This window comes from Vanessa tameamea, chromosome 30, assembly GCF_037043105.1.
Source record: "Vanessa tameamea isolate UH-Manoa-2023 chromosome 30, ilVanTame1 primary haplotype, whole genome shotgun sequence".
NCBI classification, from domain to species: Eukaryota; Metazoa; Arthropoda; class Insecta; order Lepidoptera; family Nymphalidae; genus Vanessa; species Vanessa tameamea.
Window position 1 is genome coordinate 5,467,335 of NC_087338.1, and position 26,175 is coordinate 5,493,509.

General features: G+C 33.1%; 1 protein-coding gene across 3 annotated transcripts in view; it reads left to right on the plus strand.

Annotated features, from left to right (window-relative positions):
• The window catches only part of LOC113391727 (acetyl-CoA carboxylase), an 85,270-nt gene that overhangs the window by 21,894 nt on the left and 37,201 nt on the right, over positions 1-26,175 (plus strand). The window contains exons 1-12 of one of the 3 annotated variants that reach the window (XM_026627787.2): positions 11,951-12,349; positions 18,829-18,946; positions 19,310-19,417; positions 21,110-21,250; positions 21,735-21,915; positions 22,355-22,462; positions 23,203-23,297; positions 23,541-23,634; positions 23,723-23,838; positions 24,127-24,300; positions 25,301-25,463; positions 25,980-26,142. In XM_026627787.2, the coding sequence (XP_026483572.2) occupies positions 12,132-12,349; positions 18,829-18,946; positions 19,310-19,417; positions 21,110-21,250; positions 21,735-21,915; positions 22,355-22,462; positions 23,203-23,297; positions 23,541-23,634; positions 23,723-23,838; positions 24,127-24,300; positions 25,301-25,463; positions 25,980-26,142 (1,679 nt within the window). In that variant the 5' untranslated portion in view covers positions 11,951-12,131. Of the gene's footprint in view, positions 1-11,950; positions 12,350-16,181; positions 16,370-18,828; positions 18,947-19,309; positions 19,418-21,109; positions 21,251-21,734; positions 21,916-22,354; positions 22,463-23,202; positions 23,298-23,540; positions 23,635-23,722; positions 23,839-24,126; positions 24,301-25,300; positions 25,464-25,979; positions 26,143-26,175 lie in introns of those variants that run through there. The other 2 variants (XM_064219990.1, XM_026627786.2) reach the window with 2 other exon arrangements.

A 26,175-nucleotide genomic window follows, 5' to 3' on the forward strand; every position in this document is an offset into this window, starting at 1 on the left:
ACATGGGAGATTATAGTCGACCAACAACTCAAAACATAATCAAGAGCAAATGCAAATTCCCGGAAGTGTTTGTTATTAGCAATTGTTGATACTACTAATATGAAAAGTGACTTTTGACGTATTAACAAAAAGACGTCTCGTTTCTATATCTTTGTATTGTATTAGATTTTGTTGCTTCACTAATCTTCCACGATCCTCTGAAATAAAACCTATATAGTATACAATATATGTTTATATACCTATATACAATACAGTTATATGTGTTTAATGGTGGCAGAAATACTTACAAATAATTAATATATTTTATGAAGAGATAAATTATGCAATAGGCTCTTTGATTTTCCGGGTTTAATAAAAATACGATGTTAATAGTATATTTGAAACAGAGAATATAAGGCTTTTATTTCTGCTTTCAAACCCGTCTGGGTAAGTACCACCCAGTCATTAGGTATTCTATCGCCAATCAGCAATACTTAGTACTGTTGTGTTCCGGTTGAAAGGGTGAGTGAGCCAGTGTTACTAGAGATACAAGGGAAATAAGATCTTTGTTCCCAAGGTCGATGGCGCAATGGTTACTATTCCTTATCGTGCCAATGTTTATGGATAGTGGTGACAACTTACCATAAGGTGGCCCATCTGCCCATTCGTCTAAACATATCATTAAAAAATACTTCAATTATTTCTGGCATTTTTATAGTAGGTATTTAAGTATTAAGAGAATATTTATACTTATACTATTCAGAGAATAATGAAAATTTTCTTCCAGTATATTTATTGGATAAAATTATTTATGTTTTTTTTTAAGTTATACTTCTTTTAGTTCTGAAAAAATTATAAGAGTAAATTAAGTATCAATTCGTTTGAAATAAACAATTTTACACCTTATCTTATTTTACAATGTTTGTTTTATTCTAAACTAGCTGTTCTCGAGAGGTGAATTAAAAAAAGTAGCCTTTGCCGCGGGACTCAAAGTCCAAACCAAATTTCATCTAAATCGGTTCAGCGGTTTAACTATGAAGAGGTATCAGACAGAGTTTAGCATTTATGATATTAGTATAGAATTAAAAATAAGAAATTACATTTATCATAATAATACACACACTTCTCGACCTCCTTGGTCCAAATGTGTGTACACCGGTTTTAATGAGTACGCCATTCCGAGGTCCTGGGCTCGATTCCCGACCGAGTCGATGTAGAAAAAGTTCATTAGTTTTCTATGTTGTCTTGGGTCTGGGTGTTTGTGGTATCGTCGTTACTTCTGATTTTCAATAACACAAGTGCTTTAGCTACTTACATTGGGATCAGAGTAATGTATGTGATGTTGTCCAATATTAAAAAATATATATATATTATTTTATCATTAATAAGTAGATTACTATTAGTTTAGTGTAATTAATTATTTCCATGAAATAAGAAACTATTTGTAATTACGCCCGAAAACCAGAACTAATCACTCGCAAACATACGTACATACATTTTTAGTTTAAAACAAATAACAAACCACCTGATACCACCATTTTAGCTTCACGCCATTTTATTAAGCAAAGAAACGATCTGTTTTTTAATATTTAATTTAATAAACATGCCGTATCTATCCAATTGCAAGTCTGTGGGCACGTTAGATTACAAAATTAAAATCGTAAGCTGACAATGATCTTTATAACAGGAAAACATAGAAAAATAAGACTTGCAAAAAAATATTCTTATCGGATCGTTAATGATAACGGCGCTTATTAAATAACATAACATAAAAAAATATCTGTCAGTGTTTACGGCCCGGTCCTCTGAAGGAATAGCTATTTGTGCAGTGAGTATCAGTGCAGTGCAGACCCCGTCACACTTTTAAAAGTCCAATGAAACGACATCACGACATGTTTCTACGAGACTTTTTGTGAGTATTTGTGATCAGTGAAACTGTTTTGGGTGGCATTTTTTATTTATTTTTCACGTATACAATTGACGTAGGACGTTTCATAATATAATATATTATATTATATAATAAGATATTTGATTAAATCAATGCATAGTTTATAATTGAATTGGTTTTAATTAATATTATTTTAGTAGTTTTTTTTAAATATCATAAATATGTACAGAAACTCTTAGTTAATCAAAATCTTTCGGTTTTGCCAATAAGACATAAGTTAAGAACCTTTTCTGCTAAGATCATACTTTCTTTAACTATAATTTAATACTATTTTGTTATTTATTTTGGTACCTTTTGAGAAAAATAGTTGCTAGTTTCACATTTAATTCTACACTGTAACATGATTTTATATAATATCCTAGTTAATGTCATGTGTGCGTATGTGCGTTTGATACCTGCTTACCTGCTCCACCGATTATCAAGTAACTTTGGCATACGGGTTGTTAGTGATACAGAAAAAGAGATACCGTGCCTAAAACCTCATCCCTCGCGCGCAAGGTTTGTGAAATAGTATTTTATATATTACAATTATTTTTAAATTAAAAATCGCTATTAAATTTTTGAGCGTAAATCTATCTCGTTATAAATAATGTTATTGTCAATTAATGTTTTCGCCTCTGTTCCTTTCTATAGTCTATCGAATTATATTTTGACACTAGACAAATATTATCGATACATTTATCGATAAAAATCAAAGTTATATTTATAAATAATTATGTTACGAATCGTTAAAAATAGGTCACTGATACAATATTGAGATGTGTATTTTTTCTATTTTTATTTGATTTATTACCAGCTGAACCGCGTGAAGTCTATAAAACTTTTGCTATAGTACACAAATTGTCACACCCCCAATTGACCTGCTCGAGGGATGAATTAAAGTTTATGTCCTTCCCGGGAACTCAGACTACCTCCAAACAAAGTTTCATCTAAATCGGTTCAGCGGTTTAACTATGAAGAGGTAACACAGTTACCTACTTTCGCATTTAAAATATTCGTATAGAAAATGTCCTTCATCGTAATAAAACATATTATTTGTGAGTATTATTTTTCACGTGTAAGTAACTGTTTGTTTTATTCATATTAAATTTATTTCTAAAATTTTCGTATGTTTATTTATTTATTGAAATAGTTACACCGTCAACGTATCACGTCTTTAAATTTGTAAATAACATTTTCTATTTAATGCGGATGTAAGTTCTGACATCGCCGTTAAGAGAATTAAGACGCGAAATGCCTGTAACCTATTCCAATGGAAGTAGGAAAAAAGATAAACAAACCTTAGATTTACGTATTTCATGCGATTTCCTAATAACTCAGCTATGTTGCACTATTAAGAGTTTATGATTAATATATCTTTATTTATAAACAGTATTGCACTTTACCTTTTATTTAGTTTTACTTCCAAAATTCCGATAACAGTTTCGTCGACGTTAAAAACGCCATTAAATTTTAATCGCAAATCCACAGTTAACATCATAGATTAATCAAGCTCTCGACCAATGATATCGCGTCAATTTGCTGTCAAATGTTGTTTATTTGGCTTTTTTCCTGTTATAGTTGGAATAGAGTCTAGTCGTTCTTGATTTTTCTTTAATAGAAAATCTATACTAATATTTTAAATGCGAAAATAACTCTATCTGTTTGATTGTCTGTTACGCTTTAACGGGTATACCACTGAGTCGAATTTGATGAAATTTGATATAAAGCAAGCTCGAACCCCAAGGAAGGATATACATATGTTATTTTTTATACCTTAAACCTACTGCCATACCTCGCATATAACGCAGGTGTAGGGCGAGTATTAAATAAATTATTTTAGCTAAATGAAAGTATTGATTTGTCAATATTTTATAATATATCAAGCGTCAATAGCGCAATGGTTTACGGGCCGCCTAGCGATGTAAAAAGTCGCAGGATCAATCCAGACCCCTCGGGCTATTGTCGTCCCCACTTTTTAAAAGCTTAAAAGAAGGGGTAAATAGGAATATTACTAATCCTTAAATAATTTGATGCATTGCTAGCATTCTTTAAAAAAAATAAAATAATGCGTAGTTTTCTATAAAAGATCTATTCGGTGATTATTGATTAATACGCGAGAAATGTACTCAGTTTGTAAAACAAAAGTCAGAAGAGATTGGGAGATTACGGTAAAGGAACAAAAGCCTAATATTTATTTCAAATAAAGTAAATTCCCGGTAGTGTGCGTAGTGTGTTTTTTTGGCTTAAATAGGCCACCTGATGGTAAGTGGTCACCACTGTCCATAGACATTGGTGCTGTTAGAAATGAATCACTCGTTACGTCGCCAATGCGCCACAAAACTTACGAGTTAATGGTATGTCTCTTGTCTTTATGCGGTTGACTATTTATGGAGTGGGTCCAATCAGACGGGCTTACACATAGCCCTACCACCAAGTATAATTAGATGAAAGCTCCCCCCCCCCCCATATGCTTTTGGGGTGTTTGGTGTTAAGTCTTAGCCTGAATTCGCTATTAGGTGTGTATAATTATCCTGTAACATATATAAAGTTAATAAAATATATTTATACTGTGTATATTATGTAAAACATAATATTGAGGAAACGGCGACATAGCGTACTTAAATACATAAACACACTTACGTACTTATATGCTACATATTTATTTACCTCTGTTTCAATAACATCTATATATATATATATATAGGTAGGTTCGGAAACTTCGGACCTAGAAGAACCGGCGCAAGTAACTCATCGGTTTTTTTAATGTCATATTTTACACTTATTGTTGCCGTACAATTACAAAAAATACATTTTCATGATTTCAAACAGTTCGTATTGACGGACAGACAGCTGCGCGAAGTGAAAAAAATTAAAAATAACGAATCGTGACGTAATTAAACAGTTAAAAATTAAAAGATTAAACGTCACAAGATGTCTTAATTTTGTTTCTTTAACACTAGTAGTATTAATCTTTTAAAACATACGTCGTATTGGACTCGTCATCATAGTCATTACTTACACTTAGGACGTTTTCAAATCGGACGATTAGTTTGGGCGCCATGCGGGCAAGACAATTATCAATATTTTGGCCAGCGGATTACAATAATCCGTGGCTTGATTGAAGCTGTGTAGGTGGAAATCACTAAAACACCGTATAGATCTTCATGTTATATAGTTCTTGTCCTATTGTTAACTTTCTGGGGGTAATTCTATTAGCTTATAACGGTAATGACACGTTCTTTTCCGATCTTCGACTATTCCTCACGACGAATAATCCCATCTTAATCTTAACCGAGGATCTTTACTACACATTTGTATCGTTAACGAAACGATTCCGAACCAACTTTGACCGAACCGCAACTGATCGTTGTGTAGTTGCACTGAACGACAAAGATTTTATTTCGATTCGATTGCGATAAATTATTAGAATTGGGAGCTTGTTGCAGTACGACTTGCGCATAAATCAAGCGTATCCGCGGAGCAGCTGTCAGTCACAAATCGTTTAATTTGAAAGCACCCTTAGTATTTGAGTATAACTGTTTTAGAAGCGTCAATAGCGCAATGGTTTAAGACCTATAAGTCTATTTTCGTCACTCCTAACACAAGCTTTAAGCTTAAATTGAATATTAGTAATAGTAAACTGTTTTTAGTAATTATTTGTAACATTGTCTGACGTTTCACGATCTGCCGAGATTCTTAAAGAACTATCTACTGTACACGAACAAACATTTCTATAATATAAATGCAATATGTAACAAAGTAAATAACAATCAACAATCCGTATTGTTTATAACGTTAATTATAGAATATACGAAGTCAATAACATTTATATCTGATATATTAATAGCGTGAGCCGATTATGGTTCCTGTGATTGTGAGACGATAGCTGCACATAAGGAATCGGTTATGGTCTCATTTTGAGGAACTCCAGTCGTATATGTGCAGAAATATAAACAGGATTTTTGATTGCAATTTAGTAAATAGTTACGATTTAACTAAGAATTAATTTTAAAGAGCGGTACTACGGCTGTATAAGAAAAAATAAAGAATACGTAAACATTCTAAATGAACTTATGTATAATCTTTGATATTAATAATTTCATTTTAAAGAAGTTTCACCATTTTGGCGTCAAACGTAGTGACTTACAGTTTGCAATAAAATGAAATCAAAACAAAACCTGTCATACGTTTCGAAATTCCTAAAAAATCTTTTGAATAAACGTCAAGTTTCGTGTAAGACCCACTAATATAGGTTTATATATAAGTACGTATCTATAACTCCGAACTACTAAATATAATGCACTAAGCTAGCGTGCTAAATTGAGAGAGGCCAATGAACATCGTTCAGAAATGCAGCCCGTGGCCTTTTAAACTATTAAATGTAACCAGTTTTAGAATCATTTGCAAGATCAAAATCTAAAAATTCTTCATTCAAGTAGGCTCATAGAAGCACTTTTGAATCGTCATCTTACATTGTTGAATTAAATTTAAAGTCACCACCGGTTCGGAAACGATTCGACCGAGAACTGGTAACAAACTCAGTAGTTACTCTTTACCACCATTTAAACTACAGAGTATGTTAGTACAATTAAATGTTTATATTCTGCCTAGAAATCAACAAATAGTCCACGCTTTTTATTTTTGATATAATATTGTATTGAGTAATATTCCTCATTTGTCAATGTTTAAAGTTTAAGACCGGGTTTAAAACAATTTAACTATTTCGTTTACTTCAAACCGTAAAATGTAAATATATCAAATTGCCTGAACGGTTACCATTTAGTACCAATTTATCGGCTACCCTGGCAATGGTACGTGAACGTTCCCAGAGGATCAGTTTACAAATTGTTCAATTTATTTGAACAAATAATTAGGGGTTGCCACATGTTGCTCCAGGATTATAAGTAGCTATACTCGTATTTTTATGTTCATAGATGTGACGTAATTATTTTTTATTTCGCCATGAATATAGCTGGGAATGTCATTTTAAAACGTTGTTTAGTCCGTCTGTGATTCTTAAAATAATCTTACAATTACAGGATTGGATAATAATAAAAATATAAGTGCGTGTTATTGGTTAATAGAACCCCTGAAAGTAATTCGTCAGCAATGTCAATGGACATTGGAGCTCTGAGGAATATTAATCATCCTGGGACTGTAGTTAGTCTGTCTCATATACCCTTAAAACCAGAACACAACAATAAGTATTGCTGTTTGTCGGTAGATTATCTGATGATGTAGATTATCTGACCTAGACGGGCACAAAACTCTATCACCAAATTATCAAGTGACAATTAATTTGGTCACCACTGCCCAAAGACAATGGCGATGGAAGAACCTTATTCCTTGCAACAGACCAATGCGCCTCTGAACCTGGGAATGACCTAGCCAGACAGACTTATACAAAGCCTCATTACGTAACGATGGTCTTCAAACTTTTATTAACAGCTTCAAGTCACCACAATGGCTTTACACACAAATAGCAGTTGGTGTTTGTTAAGGAAATTACACGTGTTTTTCTCAGTCTAGGTATATTTCCTTGTGTATTACGTTTATCGAAAATCCCATTCCGGTCTAATTGAGGACAAATAACATAATAATAAGGATGTTTAATTTTTGACGTATATATATAATATAGATATAATATTTCTTCAAATTGAAGAGGTTCTCGATTTGCCTGTACGGAAAGAACTTAGTCTAAACTAAAAAGTAATTTAAATACATTTCACGATATCCTGCATCATTTTGTAATCGTAAATTTATATACATAGATACTTGCACGTGTTAGATTTTTTATAGAGACTTAATACATAATGTCAGGATATTTTAAGAATAATTTCCATTTCTTTATTACTTTATTATATTTTTAGGTTATATGACAAAATATGAAACACAAATATATATTTAACCAATAGCTGTAGTAATCGTAATATTCTATTAATTAATATTTACATTAACACCAATTACCTTAATACTAACTTTGTATCTTGATAATTACAAAAAAACACAATTAATAATTTAACAAGCAATTATACTATATCACAAAATTATATCGTACCTTTACTGTTAGCACCTCGCTGGTCCAGGATCAAAGCTTCCATCACTTATATAAGCCTCACCACAAATCACGTGACTCACAATAATGAACAGAAAAATCAAAGTACCCTCTTATTTAATATCAATACAATTAAAATATACTTAAATTCAATTATTATTATTACAATTAAAACATACAATACATAGCGTCTAATTATTTATTTATTTCTTACCTAATCTGTCACACGCGGCGTCGCTCGCGTTTTAGGGGTTTGTTGTCCTTGCGACGCCTACAGGGGAGGAAGGTTGTGCATAGTGACGACTCCTCCTCTCTGACGTTATATACTAGGCAATTTTATTTTATTCTAGCAATGAGAACCTTCAGAAAGGCCCCTGTGATTGTGTTACACACGATCCACCACAACAACGAGGCGTTCAAAAAAAAAGGTTAAAAGTAAACTCGTTATTAATGAGGCACGACCTTTGAACCACCATTATTATAATATCCAAGCAAGTATTTTTAAAATAGTTAACACGACAAACTACAATAGCTAATTTACAATGTATTCGAGATTCATTTGTGTGATTTCATTATTATTCCGTACTTTGCATAACATACATATATAATTGTATTTAACTAACATGACTGTATTTTTAGATGTTGCAAAAATGTAACTACTGATTTTCGTGCCGGTTCTTCTCGGTAGAATCTACATTCCGAACCGGTGGTAGCTTTACTTTGAATAGTTTGTTAAATGACGATTCAAAAGTGCTTGTAAAAGCCTACTTGAATAAAGTATATTTTGATTTGATTTGATTTAGATAGGATTACGCCTCCGTTGGTGACTAGTGGGCTGATAAATTTTTTGATTCAACGGGGATATGCTGTTAGCACTCTTGATGTTGATAATTCTTATGTAAATAAATATATAGGATTAGTATGTATTAAAAACAAACAGCGTCAAGCTAACAAGCGATTCCAACTTATTAAATCGAGGCCATCGGATTAAACGTCGGCGCGTGCTATCGGGTTCTTCAAATCAAAATGACCACCATCATGTGCCACGTGGTTATCATTACATTACATTAGCAGCCTGTAAATTTCCCACTGCTGGGCTAAGGCCTCCTCTCCCTTTGAGGAGAAGGTTTGGAGCATATTCCACCACGGTGCTCCAATGCGGGTTGGTGGAATATACGTGTGGCAGAATTTTATTGAAATTAGATACATGCCGGTTTCCCACGATGTTTTCCTTCACCGCCGAGCACGAGATGAATTATAAACACAAATTAAGCACATGAAAATTCAGTTGTGCCTGCCTGGGCTTGAACCCGAAATCATCGGTTAAGGTGCGTTCTCACCACTGGGTCATCTCGGCTCTTGGTTTTCATTAATAGAACTAAAAGCATTACAGATCTGAGGTGACCCAGTGTCACACGTGAATTGCGTTAAATTTCAGATTCAAATTTCATGTGTAATTTGTTTATAGTAAAATATGTACCGACAGAAAATTGCCGATTATACATCGACCAGTTTTCAATGTGAAATAATGATAACCTCCTTATGCCCAGCCGTGGGTTACGTACTTCAAAATTACCAAAGATATTACAACAAAAAAAAAATACTTAAGAAGTTTTTCAGTTTGCGGTGTCGATATCGATTAATCGATGTTTATATACATCACTATGTTGAAGGACAGGCTGACGTACTCGTTGAGGTGACGGCGTTTACTATTTACTTTTTAATATTTACTTAAATGCAATGTTGTGCGTCCGTTACCAAAATACACGTGACATATTGATTTTTAACGACTGACACCGTTTGTGTTATTTGCATTTCGTTAGTTTCGATTTCCTATTGAATGAACACATTTTGATATGAAACATTTACATAGCGCTCTGGGGGTCAGACCGCCTCGTATGCCGTGACGGTGAACGGTGTGACGCCATCTTATACTGTCATGTTATTGTGTCTTGTAATTATTTATAGTGTCTTGGTATGGGCATGTTGTGAGAAAGGTTCTGAGAATGGATGTGGATGGATATAGAGGACGACCAAAGAAACGATGGATGGATTGTGTGAAAGACGATATGGTTAGAAAGAATGTTACTAGTGAGATGACGCCCGACAGAGAAGTATGGAATAAGACATGCTGCGCCGACACCAAGTAAAATTGGGATAAGGGCAGGAGGAGGATCATGATGATAATTATTTATAGTGTATTATATCTATACTGATACTATAAATGCAAAGGTAACTCTGACCTCTTCACGCATAAACTGCTAAATCAATTTCGATGAAATTTTGTGCGGAGATAGTTTAAGTCCCGGGAAAGGACATAGGCTACTTTTTTAATTGATTCCTCCAGGGGGTAAAATGGGGGTAACATTGTGTGTGCTATGGGTAAAGTTTTATAAAGTCGCAGGTCGAGCTATTATTATATAAAAATACATATATGTTGGTATGTCTGTTTTAAATGAACAGACTTCGACGATGTTTGATCGTATAGTTCCACAAATATTGCTATCCCAACAACATTTGACTTTGAATTGACGCGATATCATCAGTCGAGATCTTGAATATTCTATGATATACAATATATATTTTTGAAAATATCACGTATGGAACTGCGACGACACTGTCTTCGAAACTTTTGAAATAAAATTAAAGTGAATCTAAGTACATATATATACATACATAGCATATTCAAATCGAAGAAGAAACGATGATAAACAAACCTTAGGTTAGGTAATTGATGCCATTTGCTAATAGCTCAGCTATATTGTGCACTACAAACAGTTGTTGATTAATATATCTTCATTTATAATACAACACTGTTCCACTACTACTTATATTCATTTTACTTCCGAAGTTCCAATAACAACTTCGTCATAGTGCAAATCATAGACTATTATTCGAGCCTTCGACCAATGACATGGCGTCAATTCAAGGTCAAAGTTGTTTATTCGACTTATGTCCTCTGAAATAGATTATAGGCAAGGTAACGCAAGCCGGGCTATTTTAGTAATAATGTACAACTCAAAATTGAATTACAAATCACGACCGCGTGGAAATGTAGTTAGTTGTAGTTATGGTTTAAGAAGTTTATTTCCAAAAAGAACAAAGTTCGCTTACAAAGGAAATTTTAAAATTATAACTACAATTAAGATATTACAAATAATAAACAGTAGTGATATCAAACAAGATCAGTGAAATCCTCTAATATATGGGTTCTTAATCGTTTTTTAAATATATTTAGAGATTTTGAATTTACAACACTTAGAGGCAAAGAGTTATACAGCTGTGCTCCTTCAAATGAAATAGTTTTAATGCCGTACTTGGTTCGAGTTTTAGGTGTTCTCACCAGTGGTAGCAATACAGGAGGTATTATGCTATAGAAATATGTATATACTATTTACTTAAGAGATCGCACCATAAACTTCACGGTTACTATGAGTGAAAATCGATTTTAATACTATACTCAAAGGTTTTTTAAATTTATTGACTGTGTATATCCAACATACTATAATTATTTCAGTAATTTGTTATGAGTCGTATGTCATTTTATTTTTATTCATAATGTAAGTCTCATGACGCTTTATATCGATTGGTTTGACCATAGTAGTTGTGCTTATACAAGCATTTACACACACAAGCTTAAAAATGTCAGAAGCTTAGAAGCGGCAATTGGAATAAGCGCCCTTAAGTATTCAAAGTTAATTATTAGATATTGTCTAAGCCTAACTTTTGTTGTCGTGTTGAATCCTCGATCTGTGCTCACACAAACATGATATTATTATGGAATAGTATTTTAAAACGGTTACTTGTTTTAACGAACCTTTTCCACTAAATGTGAATATGTATTTATAATATAAAGTTGCCTCTGTACGTACTTGAATTTTGATAAAATAATTACATTACCATTAACTTAACAATTAAAGTTATCATTCGTACTTCATCATTCAAACGCGTAACGAACATTGTTTAATAGATAAATTAAAATATTATTCAGTAAATTAAAACGATAATAATTAAATAAACATCGATAACGAGATTATCGGGCAACACTATCGATATTCAAATTGTGACAAGTGAAAGTGTAGTGATGTGCCAATACGGACGCGTATAGACTTATCGATTCGTACAACAACGATTACTATTACGAATTATTTGAGAAATTTCTTCGCGATGTTAAAACGAAGGACATCGAAACGATTCGTCTTGGGTGATACCTCGGTCGATGAAGGGAAGTACGATGACGAGGCCACCGATGTTATGCCATCGGAATTGCTCCAGAAATTCCAAATGACCTTGGATGCTGATCCGGATAAAAACGAGACGGAAGATAAGGACGCCGTGCAAGAGCAGGATGGAAGACTGCTCCGGTTACCGGCTCCGACGTTACAGTAAGTTTATTTAATATTAATTCTATTTTATCATATAATATTTATTACAATAGTATAGTCCATTTAATGAGAATTTATTCAAAGTGTAAATAAGTCACGCATTTTCTCTTTTAGTTTCTTTTATAGTTACGGATGTATATATTTTTTTAATTAGTCGCGTTATCTACTTTCTAAGAATGACGTAAGAATGCCATGTTAGTGTTATCTTTTCTTTATTAAAAAGACAGTGACAGCTGTCAAATTATAATTGCAAGATATGGTGTGAAATGTAAAAAGCATACGTCTCGTTGGAGTCTGGTCATGTGGCTATCTTATAATGGTACATATCTCGAGGGTATAAAAAGTTATTCTGTTGTATCGGTCGAGGGCTGTGGTCAAGCCGGTCTGGATAGGTATCTCTCAGTCTTCAAATATTCTATTAAGATCTAAGTGATGGTTAAAATAAGTGTACATTGAAAATGACAATGAGCGAGGGTATCTACTTACTACTAAGCAGTCTGTCTACCTATTATAAATAAAATAAAAAATAGGAATATTTCGAAGTATCCCGAAGATAGGACGTTGACAGTATAGTCCCTTACTATTCAAAATCAAAATATACTTTACTCAAGTAGATCACTTTTGAATCGTTTACATGTATTTTTAAATAGAATAGTAGCAATGACCGCTGAGTTTCTTTCGCCGGTTCTTCTCAGATCAGGGTGTTCCGTTTTCCGAACCGGTGGTAGTGTTTAATTTGACCATCAATAAGAAAGTGTAATGCTTCTATGTTGAATAAAGGAATTTGAGTTTGAGTTTTGAGTTTAAAAGGGCAATTCTTAAATACAAAAAAAACCAATCGAGCTATCGTTATGCAAGTCTAAACGCCTATATGATTATTATAAGAAAAATAGAAAAATAGGTCTTTTGGCCTCCATTCGAATACTGGAAAAAGGCCGATCTGTATTTCTCCCAGTATAGTGTTGTGGAAATTAATTGCATATCAATTCTGACACTGAATATCAAAGATCAAGATTACTAAGATAATACAGCGCATAAGCAGTGATAAGAACAGATTATACGAGTTTACATAAACTTGAGATATATAATATGGAGCTGTTACAACAACTATGATTTATATTTTACTATTATTCGCACAGTAAATGGAATAAAATCGAATATCTTTATTATATTATATACAATTTAGAAGCATTACTCTTACTTCTTGATAGTTGAATTAAATTACTACAGTACAGAAAAGAAAATACCCTGATCTAAAAAGATCGGTGCAAGAAACTCAGCGGATTTTTTTTTTATGATATTGGTAGGCGGATGCCCATCCGGGCCACCTGAGTGTAGGTGGTCACCACTACCCATAGACGTTGGTGCTGTAGGGCACCAGTAATGGGCAACTAAGCGTGGAAACTAAGGTGTATTAATAATGGTTTAAACCCCAGGTCATGCCAATAAAATATATTTATTGGGATTTTTGTCAATAAAGTTTTAGTTTCCCATGCCTCGCGTAAAGCCTTGCGCCTAAACTATTTCCAGTCGTGTCTGAATTGCCGTTCCATCGAATTATAAGAGTGCACCTGCTTTTTCGCTTTTAAATCTTATTTTAAAGGGCGTATTATACGATTGCTATACTGTACAAATATATTGTTTGTTACACGTACATTTCTTTATTAATAAAAAAGATAAACTACTTTGTTTGCTGTAGAAAAATTTTCAACAAAAAACCTAATAAATTTTTAATAGCAGGTATCATAGCCCTGATTGATATTGATTGAACTCATGTCATACTAAGATTTTAAGCTAGCCACTTGACCAACGATGCAGTCGATAATACAGGTATACGTAACAAATATATATCAATGCAGGTCAACGAAGACTCACGTAACTTATACTTACAAAATTATAAAGTTACCTAAACCGGTTACCGGCTAAAGTAATACTTGAAACGTGGACAAGGTTAACAATTCGCCTGAATTTTCTTTACATTAAGAATTATTTTCTTCGGCTGTTGTTGGTTTTTTTTTTTTAATTGAGAATCACGAATGTTGTCTAATATACAATTAAAAAGCATCCTAAATATCTAAAAATTGAGATTCGTTGTAATAAATGGCACAGTTTCACTTGTAACGAATGTAAAATGATTTATGTTAACAACATTTTCATTTAATAAACGAAATTCACAACATTCAATAAAAAGGAAAGTATTTAATTAGACTACTTTGAGTGAATTGCACATGTGCCGCTCACATGCATATTTTAAACATTTTTTTATTAAATGGACTATATTTATAATTATCTGTACAGGGTCATTCGTAATTCGACGTATTCCCGTTAGGATTGTTGTTTCTATAAATAATCAGTGTTTAATAGTTTTTATAGATCAGAAGAAAAAAGAGATTATTATTTAGAAAAAGCTAAAAAAACGTGATAACTCAAATATGGTTCACTTTTGCATCATGCATATGGTAGTTCACCTCGTAACGGGAATATGTCGAATTACTTTAAAAGCCTGCATATTTTGTATAAATTATAGTATGCTTTTAAAAATTGTCTTGGTGGCAAACATTGAACTAGTGGAACTAAGTATGTAGGATTTGTGTTACTACCATCAATTTTTAATTCTAATCAATAAGGCTAAAAGTCATAAGATCGGTCGGCATGGAAGTTTTCATCTTTTTCTCTTGTATAATATTAAAAAAGGATAACAATACTTTTCCCCGTCAGATTAATATTTTTTCGAGTGTATACAATAAAATTATGATCATATTAAATTTGTCGCTTATGTGTATAAATTTTATATGACAACATTGTCCAGTATAACTCTTTGTCGATATCAACACATATGTACTTAAATTTGTTTTTAACGACTAAAGTGTAAAATACGAAAACATGTATAAAATCACAATTACATCATGATTAATATACGACACAGCAAATATGCACTTGTAACATTAAAAAGTACTTATTCAAAAAAAAAACAGTGATGCCATAATATTGCGTTTTATTTTAACAGGTCTGACCAGGATTGTAAAGACGAGATTTCGCCGTATATGTAATTATAATCATATTTACGATTAAGTCGTGTGAAAAAACAAAAACGCTTTATTTTATTGTATTATTTGTTTAAACAAGGTTATTGTGCTTATATATTTAGTTCTATACGAGTTTTTAGCTTCTATGTACATCCAATAGTTTAATAGTTATGACTTATTTTCCCAGCTTCAAGACTCAAAGTTATTTATTTGACAGTTTTAGTGTATTTTTAATGATTTCCCTTTTTCAAATCGGTTATATTATTTGCAACACGTAGTAGTTATTTATGAGTTACGTTCTGAGGAAATAAGATAAATATTCAAATGCAGGTATGGTATATAAACGCTTTATAATAATTGTATGTATAATTATTGTTGACCTTATAAATTCCTAATCTTCTACGTAGTCAGAAAAAATCCTTTTTTTTATTTTAAGTTTACATTAAAGCTATGAAGAAGCTTAATAGTTTTTTGTAAATAAAATTAATTTAATTCTATAATTCTAATGATATTTTGTTTATCAATAACTTTCAAGTTATCTACAATAACAATCTTTTCCAAGATTCTTGTTTTGTTGCAGAATTATTTATCGATAATTAAGCGGACCTTTCACATTACTACGCAAATAGTGGAAAAACAATTTATCTTATGCAACCACTACGCTTTAATTAATAATAACGGCAACTCCATTTCATTGATCCTCTGTCTTTGTTCCTCTTAGATCTACAAGCGATTAATTCCCTTAGTGTGAGCGAGACGGCTATATCGTATGATCAGTCGTATGAAGTTCATTGGCAAATTAAACGTCATATTTCAGAAAGTGTACGAAAACAAACGGAATCGGTGCTTTCGGCAAAGAAATGTTTAATTCCTGTTTATACGATTTAAAAATTGTTGTGAATATATTCGATATTTAAAAGTGTGTTTTTTATCTTATATCCTTGTGGAAAATGTATCCTTCGATGAATGGATTGTACTCGGAAAGTTCTTACAGGTTAGAGGAATTTATGAGATAATTTACCGTAATTATATTTAAGAATATTTTATTTTTTAAATAAAATTCGAAGAATTTATATCTTAAGCCTTTTGTGTTTATTAAATTTTTTATTAAAAAAAAATGAAGTTTTTGTCGCATTCTTATTAAGATATTTGTTTCGTAGTTTCACTTTTTCATATTAATTGACATTATTTTTTGCTTCTCGTAACTTTTTTCTTAAATCAATCTCAAATTAGACGAATTGCACTGAAGAATGTATGTATCATCAAGATTTCAACATTAATAAAAATGTCACAGACCTAACAAATATTTTAAAAAGTTTAAAATTGTTTTAAAATATTTATATCAAGGATAACAGAAGTATATTATATTTTAATGAGAGAGATTTAAACTGTTTTATATTAAATTTTTATTTTACAACATTTAACCTGTAAATGTTTACCAGAATAGCGGTATTTGAAATTTCATACACAATAATCATAATAATTTAATATATATTAAAAAACTTATTTCGAATACTTCATAAAATTGCCCTGTATTTAACCATTCAGTTTTAAAATATGATAGACATCCATTATTAATTACAATAACTAAAAATATCAAATATAATGATGATATTTATTTTTTTCCCTTGCCTTTATAAATACTTTGTGCATACATTATTCTGCCACTGTCAATATGGTAACTAAGAGAACAATCATGATAATATTTTCTTTTATTTTTTTATGTCTGATTATGGGGAAGATAAATAAATAATTTAAAACTTAAAAAGTTACAAAAACCAATTAAGACTACATACTATCATAAAAACAAACTGAATTAGACAACTTTAATTTTTCTATTAAACTATAAACATAGATAAATTAAGGTAAAAGTTATTAAGAAAAAAAAAAGAATGACTGAGAATTAGTAAGTAATTTCTTTTCAAATTACATTATAAAATACATTTAAATGTACTTTTAAAATTGTTACGTGAAGTTATATTGCATATTATGATTAAACACAGTATATTATTAAGACTATTTCTATTTATCTTACAAATCAAAATGCAGTTCATTTATAAATATTACATGAAAAAATAAATAAAACTTTAACAAAGTTATAGATTGAGGAATGAATTAGCACTGATGATTTTATCCATTATCATTCTTTGCCTTCCAAGGCATAATATATACTAAATTTTTAAAAGAGAGATTTATGTTATAATTGTTAACATTAAGGCCATTATTATATACAAATAAAAATTTTAAAAAAACCATCGTCACATTGAAAGGTGGCAAAAATGCTTGCAATATTTTGTCCTTTCATTCCGATCCTCTGGACAAAAAATAAACCAGCCCTCATTTCACCATTGTAGGTAATAAGGTGAGGTGTTATACTTTTAATGAAAGTTTTTGCACTACCAAGGTCCATGTGCAATACAATTTTTTTTTAAACAATCTGTCTTACTCTTATATTTAACACTGAGAATATGTTTGCCTTGCCTAGGTTTTAATTTTATTAATGTAGCTAATAAATGCACGAGAGCCGAGATGGCCCAGTGGTTAGAACGCGTGCATCTTAACCGATGATTTTGGGTTCAAACCCAGGCAGGCACCACTGAATTTTCATGTGCTTAATTTGTGTTTATAATTCATCTCGTGCTCGGTGGTGAAGGAAAACATCGTGAGGAAACCTGCATGTGTCTAATTTCAACGAAATTCTGCCACATGTGTATAGAAATATTCGTGCATGAAATTATTTTCTGTTGCTTCTACATCCTTTTTGTTACATGTTGTAAAATAAAAATGAATACGACAAAGAAATTAACATATATTTTCTTTGTTATAATTAATTTTCATTGATTGCCAGTAAATATTATTTGTGTAACTGATTTATGTGACTGTTTACGTCGTTATTAACTGAATTAATTATATAATGATCAGCTGGAATCATTATTGGCAATGATAATTAATTATTGCGTCAATGTTACGATTATCTAATAAAATATATGAAAACCAAGTGTTTTCATATATTTTATTAGCAGTAAAACTATTTTAAATAGTATTTTTGTGTGTATATAACTCTGGCCCTTGTTTTTAATTTAAATTTGTATGAGGATAATAGTTTCCACATGATCATACTGGGTCTTTCCTCATATGACATATAGTAGTATTTTTTTTTTAAATTTATATATGCAAAGAAAACAATGTTAAGTAAAACAAATTTTGAAATAAATGAACAAGCATATTTATTGATTTGAAATAGATTAAATGAGCTTATAATAATTATTGTGTTTTATTTTGTTATAATTTACATTTTATATTTATAAACAAGTGTTCAGAGAATATGTTGTTTTTTTCTTATTTTTTTTTAACCATTTGTAGTTTGTTGTCAGCCATTCATTTCTTAAGACTGTTAATTATAAATTAAATTAAAAAGCTTTATTATAATATGATATTTTTTTTAATCTACAGGCCATCTATGTCCCAAGGCACAGTTATACACAGCCAGCGCTTCCAAGAGAAAGATTTTACTGTTGCAACACCGGAAGAATTTGTTCGTCGTTTCCAAGGGACAAAATCTATTAATAAGGTAGATATTTTATTGTATTAGTAAAGTATTATGTAAATCTTGTTGGTCTAAGAAACAGATCAGATCCAGGAATGACTATTTATCATTGATAGCATAATTCATATTTCAATGACAAATCTGAGACCCCAGTTCTTCTCAAGTCTGAGGTGATTTTTTCCAATCTATGGTGGGTTGTAAATATGTTGAATAAAGATTATTCATTTTTGAATAACATACAATTAAATAAAAAAAATATCCCCAGTTCTTACTCAACGAAAGTTATAAAGTTACGAAGAGTTCTTCAGAGCTGATCTTCAGCGGAGTCTGATATGAATATAACGTAAGAGTATTTTCAGTAGCATTAACAGAAACATTGTCTTCTAGGTATTGATAGCTAACAACGGTATCGGCGCTGTGAAATGTATGCGTTCAATACGAAGATGGTCGTACGAGATGTTCAAGAACGAGAGGGCTATACGATTCGTGGTTATGGTGAGTGCTTAGCCCGCGACTTCGTGCGCGTTTGAATTTAACAAAAAAGTTATCGTCGTAGCCTAAGTCACTCCTTATTACATCAGCTGTCTGCCAGTGAAAGTGCCGTCAAAATCGGTCCAGCTGTTCAGCAGAGATTAGCCGGAACAAACAGACAAACATATGTACATATGCATTTAGTAAAACGCGGTTATTTTAATATTACAAACAGACACTCCGATTTTATTATATGTATAGATAATATTACCGCTAGCAGTGGCGTAGCATGGGGGGGGGCCGAGGGTGCGTTCGGGAGGAGAAAAAAAAGTTAATTTCTTTCAGTGTTTTTTTCGTCATTTTTTTGTTGTTACCAAATACCAAATACCCAGGTGCCTATGCAGGTTCTATGCATGGGTGATGCAAGCGCAAGCTTTCTCAATAACTATTGTTTAGGAAGACTAGAAAAGTTAAATTTTAATCTTTCAGTCGACGAGTTGAGGTTGTAATGATACCCGTGCGCAAAAGAGGATATGATGAAATAGGCGATTTCTTCATTATTGTATTACGTTTTCTCTGTAATTTTTCTAAGTGATATTCTACCTTCTACTCTATGTCAAAAAATGTTAATTTCACTTTTCAGGTTAGTGTTATTCAATAAAAGTACTCTTTTTAACATGCCCCGATTTTTTTATAATGGATTGCAAAAATAAGACGGCAGCAAATTTGGAATCAGCACCGGGTGCTGGTGACCTATGCTACGCCACTGACCGCTAGACAAATTGAATTAAAAAAAAATAATAGACTTGTAATTATCTTACGGTATTCTTAATTAATAATAGTCAATTGGCGCCCATTGTCTTTTCCAATTTTTATATACATAGATGTTACCTTGTTGTGTATACATAATAGTCTTAAGATGTTATATATCTATAAATCTATGTAACTTTTAATATTTAAATGAAAAATGAGATTAAAAAAACAATATAGTATTTAAAAAGAAACCAAGTGCGAGTCGGACTCACGCACGAAGGGTTCCGTACCATTATCAAGGAGAACAAAAAATATTACCCTTGGTGTATGGGAGCACCCTTTAATATTTATTTCATTCTGTTTTTTAGTATTTGTTGTTATAGCGGCAAGAGAAATATATCATCTGTGAAAATTTCAACTGTCTAACTATCATGGTTCGTCTGATACAGTCTGGTGACAGAGGAACGGACAGCAGAGTCTTAGTAATAAGGTCCCTTTTAGCCCTTTGGGTACGGAACCCTAAAGAAATAAGCGACAATAGCGTAATGGTTTAAGGCCCGTCTTGCGATGTAAAAAGTCCTATCCTATGAAGGGGTCAGGATCGATCCTGAGACTCGTCGTCCCCATTTCTAACAAGCGCTTCACGCTTAAATGGAGGGGTGAATTGGAATAGTAGTCATTATTTGTGATGTCCCTATGTATGCCTACATCTTTAAAATTACACAACCTATTTTGATGCGTTTTTTTTTAATAGATAGATTGATTCAGATTCAAAACGCGGAGACTTAGCGGTTTCTTTTGTCTAACGACTGAAAAACTGTGAAAATTATAAGACATTCTGTAGTTTATTTAGTATCAGCATTGCAAGCGTGCGATGCTGGGGCGGGTCGCTAGTTCTTTGATAAAAAAAAAGTGCTCTTTCCAAGGTCCCAATACAATAATTATTATGGATGTACTTCACAGGTGACACCGGAAGACTTGAAAGCGAACGCGGAGTACATCAAAATGGCTGACCACTACGTGCCCGTGCCCGGGGGGTCGAATAACAACAATTACGCTAACGTCGAGTTGATCGTGGACATAGCTGTGAGAACTCAAGTTCAGGTGAGTTCGATACTCTCGTTCTCTAGATCCATGTTCCTATTTATTTGATTAAGTTGGATTTTTCTTTTAATAAAATGATGGTAGGTAGGTATGTCTCTCTCTCCCCTATTCCTTGTATGAGTGAGGGAGAGATCGCTATAGAATATCTGTTTATATTTAAAGTATGTATACTGGCATATATTTATCATGATTTTGTTATTTTATAATACTTATACAAAGATATATACGTATATGATATATACATACAACCATAACGCGTAAGAGACAGACGTAAGTATAGAGATACAGTCTGTATATACATATGTAGAGTCAGAAAAAATGTCAGTCAGTCAGGTCAGTTTATATTTTCATACAAGAATTTTATCAAAGACGTCCCCTTAAAATGTTATCAAAGATTGTCTAGAAGAGGTTACCGTGGAGGGACGGAGGAGGAACTTGTAACTTGAGGAGCTGTTTTTGCTCTATTCTCATACTCTGTTCACAGGCTGTCTGGGCTGGTTGGGGTCACGCTTCAGAGAACCCTAAGCTGCCGGAGATGCTCCATCGAGCTGGCGTGGTCTTTATCGGTCCGCCGGAGAAAGCTATGTGGGCTTTGGGAGACAAGATCGCCTCCTCAATCGTGGCTCAGACTGCTGATATACCCACCCTACCCTGGAGTGGCAGTGGTGAGTTATATATGTTCACTGTGAACACATATCTATGGTGTCACAAGTGTTTGAACTATTTTATTTATTTATTTATTTATTTATTCAACAACACCAACAAGTAGTACAACAAAAATACACAGTAAACCAAAAGTCATAATAAGTAAATCGGTAATTGCCTACTTTTTTACAGGTGTTCTAAGATTACTTGGAAATTGAAATATATAATTTTTGGCTCTCAAATTTAATTACTAGTTGTGACAGTCATAAATTTATTAATGTCAGTAAATTTTCAATAATAGCCCGGTGATCTTTTTGTTGCACTTATTAGCACCCAGGTGTCAACCCTCTCACACTTCCCTATACCTTATACGAGAGAGAGAGATCGCTATAGGATGCCAGTTTATATTCAAAGTATGTATATTGGCATATTATTTATCGTGAATTTATTTATTTTCAGAATTGAAGGCCGAGTACAACAGTAAAAAGATCAAAATATCATCGGAGCTGTTCGCGCGGGGCTGCGTCACGTCGCCGGAGCAGGGCCTGCAGGCCGCCCACAAGATCGGTAAGTACCCAAGCTTGAGGGTCATATTTTATTCTACTGACTGTTATCCATCTATTAATGTGTTCTGGGATAAAAGGTGAGTGGGGTGATGGATAAGTGATATTATTCCAAGTGGAAAGAAAGCTACAAATATTAGTAATGTATTGATTACTTAATTTAGTTGGTGGTAGGGCTTTTTTCAAGGTCGCCTGGGTACCACACACTGATCGGATATTCTAAGGACAAATATAATACTAATCGTCAGTCAGTGTAACTACAGGCACAAGGGATATCACATCTCAGTTCCCAAGGTTTAATAATAATATCAGGTTTATTCATTAAGGTTGGTGGAATGCACATGTGGCAGAATTTCGTTGAAATTAGACACATGCAGGTTTCCTCACGATGTTTTCCTTCACCGCCGAGCACGAGATGAATTATAAACAAATTAAGCACATGTAAATTCAGTGGTGCCTGCCTGGGTTTGAACCCGAAATCATCGGTTAAGATGCACGCGTTCTAACCACTGGGCCATCTCCAATATCCACAATAATAATATCCACAGACTATGTATCCTGGTTAAACTTAATTGTAAAATACATATTTTTTTCTTCAACACAAATCTTAAAAAAAGCTACAATTATTGTAGACTGCAAGCATTAATTTGAACTATACGTATGGTTTATATCTTAAAAACTTTAGACATAAGGTTTATATTTAAAAGGCATGTATCGATGATCGTTATTCCTATTTGATTCCAGGATTCCCCGTCATGATAAAAGCGTCGGAAGGTGGGGGGGGTAAGGGTATTAGGAAAGTCGAAAATCCTGATGACTTCAATAATATGTTCCGACAGGTTCGTTTACATTGACTAAATCTTTGATTACTTGTATCTCTATAAAGACATACAAGTAATATATATGTTTGTTTGTTGTTCTTTTGTAGTGTGATACTTATCTTTTATACGTCCATAAGTATGAGGAGTTAACATAGATTAGATTTATTTATTATCAAATATTTTGACATAGACAATTTTGATACTTTTCACTAATATGACATGTTCCCAATAGTATTGTAATTGAAATTTATTTTGATATAGGTTCAAGCTGAAGTCCCCGGATCGCCGATATTCGTCATGAGGCTGGCAAGGTCAGCTCGGCATTTGGAAGTACAACTTTTAGCTGACCAGTATGGTGAGTCAAACATACATAATTCTATTTAAACATTGTTTTATGATAAAAAAAAATTGGTATGGTATTAATGAGTATTCAATGTGTACAGGTAACGCGATATCTCTGTTCGGTCGCGACTGTTCCATCCAGCGTCGTCACCAGAAGATCATAGAGGAGGCTCCGGCCGCCATTGCCAAGCCCGATGTCTTCATTGAGATGGAAAAGGTTTTATTTTCTTTTTTTATGGCATAAGTTCACGGACGAGCATATGGACCAACTGATGGTAAGTGGTCACCACCACCCAATAGACAACCACCACGTAGACAATAATACTGAGTACTGTTGTTTGGCGGTAGAATATCTGATGAGTGGGTGGTACCTACCCAGACGGGCTTACACATAGCCCTACCACCAAGTAGAATGCACGTTTCATTCAAATATAGACTGGAATCGTACCTGACTTGCCATTTGGTGACTTAGAAGTACTCGCTTCATGAAGTGTGTCATCCTCAGGCCGCAGTCCGGCTCGCCAAGATGGTGGGCTACGTGAGCGCGGGTACGGTGGAGTATCTGTACGAGCCGCTCACCGGCAGCTACTTCTTCCTCGAGCTGAACCCGAGGCTGCAGGTGGAACATCCGTGCACGGAGATGGTAGCGGACGTCAATCTGCCCGCCGCGCAGCTCCAGGTGAGTTTCAGTTGTTTTAATTGTTAAATCTTTCGAGTCGACTCTTCGTTATTATAAAAGATTATTGTTCAAACTTTCAATATTATCATGTAGTCAGTGTTTGTTGATTTTTATGCAGGATAATTGCAGGATAATTTTATGATTTTTATACATGTATAATTGTTCGGAGTCTCTTGCTGTAGTTCTCAGTGTAATAAAATAGGGCTATTTGACAATCCGAAAAATAAAGTGTCAATTATTGTAATCAGTATATATTATGAGATTAAAAATGGTTATTTATTAATGAAAGTTGAAAATAATAATTTATTTATTCAAAAACCATAAATAAAAATGCATTCTTTTAAACGTTTGTCACGTGACACAAAACGCTCCTGATTGGTGGGGCTGTGATGACGTCACTTGCTTGTTAACCTCGTTTGCTACTGTATGTGGATTATATGTGCCACAGATGACAATACAGGAAAGTGACGTCACCGACCCCATTGCAGCGCCATATTGTCAAAGTAGCGTTTTCGCGCGCTATTCAAATATGGAATTTTTATTTTGTTATTTTTCAGCAAATATGTACTAGAATTAAAAAAGACAACTTTTATTGGGTTCCTTAACCTCTACTAAATAACATAAAATAGATTTTAAAAACTAATCAGAAAGCCTATTCTGAACTAGTAGTAACTTTATAGATATTCCTTAATCATGACGATTCGAGGTACTTGTAAGAGCCTACTTGATTGAAGATTTTATTTAAAGTTTTGATTAAACTAGTAATATCTGCTTATAAATGTTTTTTCTTTTTTATGTAATGTCTGATTAAAAAACTACACCAATATACGTAAAACTTATGACAAGAGATGCAACGCGTTTCAGAGAAGGTTTTAGTGTATAATATTGTTATTATACAAGTAGTATAGGTTTTGCAGCTTCATCCGCTTTAAATTTGGACTATTGACGTGAGAAGCGTGATTTTATTATGTTTATATAAAATACTTTTTCATTTAACTAGATTGCCATGGGACTGCCACTCTACCACATCAAGGACATCAGGCTGTTGTATGGAGAGTCCCCTTGGGGCATGACACAGATCGACTTTGACGAACCTAAGCAGAGGCCGTCGCCGTGGGGTCACGTGATCGCTGCTAGAATTACATCCGAGAATCCCGACGAAGGTGGGTAGACCGAAAGACCTCAATTGACCGGGATTTCGCCGCTGGTATTTTATGTGAAATGTCTTTAAAATAATTAGCATAATATTATAGGTATATATATATATATGTATATAAATTATCAAGGTTAGTGTCACGATAAAAATGGTTTCCTCTTTTAAATATTAACAATTTTATTGATGCGTCTATGGGTGGGCATTTATGCACGACTCGGTCCAATTCATGTGCTAAGGGAAGGTAATATTAATGAGGTAACTTGTTTGTGTGGGATGGCATTTTGTCAAATGTATATTCACAAACCTGTCCAGTTCAGGTATAGCAGAGTGCTAATAATAAAATAAACTCTGAAACTTCCTTATGAGTCATCTGCTAAACGGGGCATTGACCTGCTGTTTGTTTTAGTAACACCTGTCGCAAGAGATCTCATCTCATTAAAGATATACTTTCCTTTTATAATCCACTCATAATAAAGTTTAATTATTCTAAAATATACAACGTTTGTTATTGTTATATCAATAGGTTTCAAGCCATCGTCCGGTACGGTCCAAGAGTTGAACTTCCGCTCTTCGAAGAACGTGTGGGGATACTTCAGTGTTGCGGCTTCAGGTGGTCTTCACGAGTTCGCCGATTCTCAGTTCGGACATTGCTTTTCGTGGGGCGAGACCAGGGAGCAGGCGCGAGAGTGAGTACTTCATAAACTTTATAAGAGTGTATG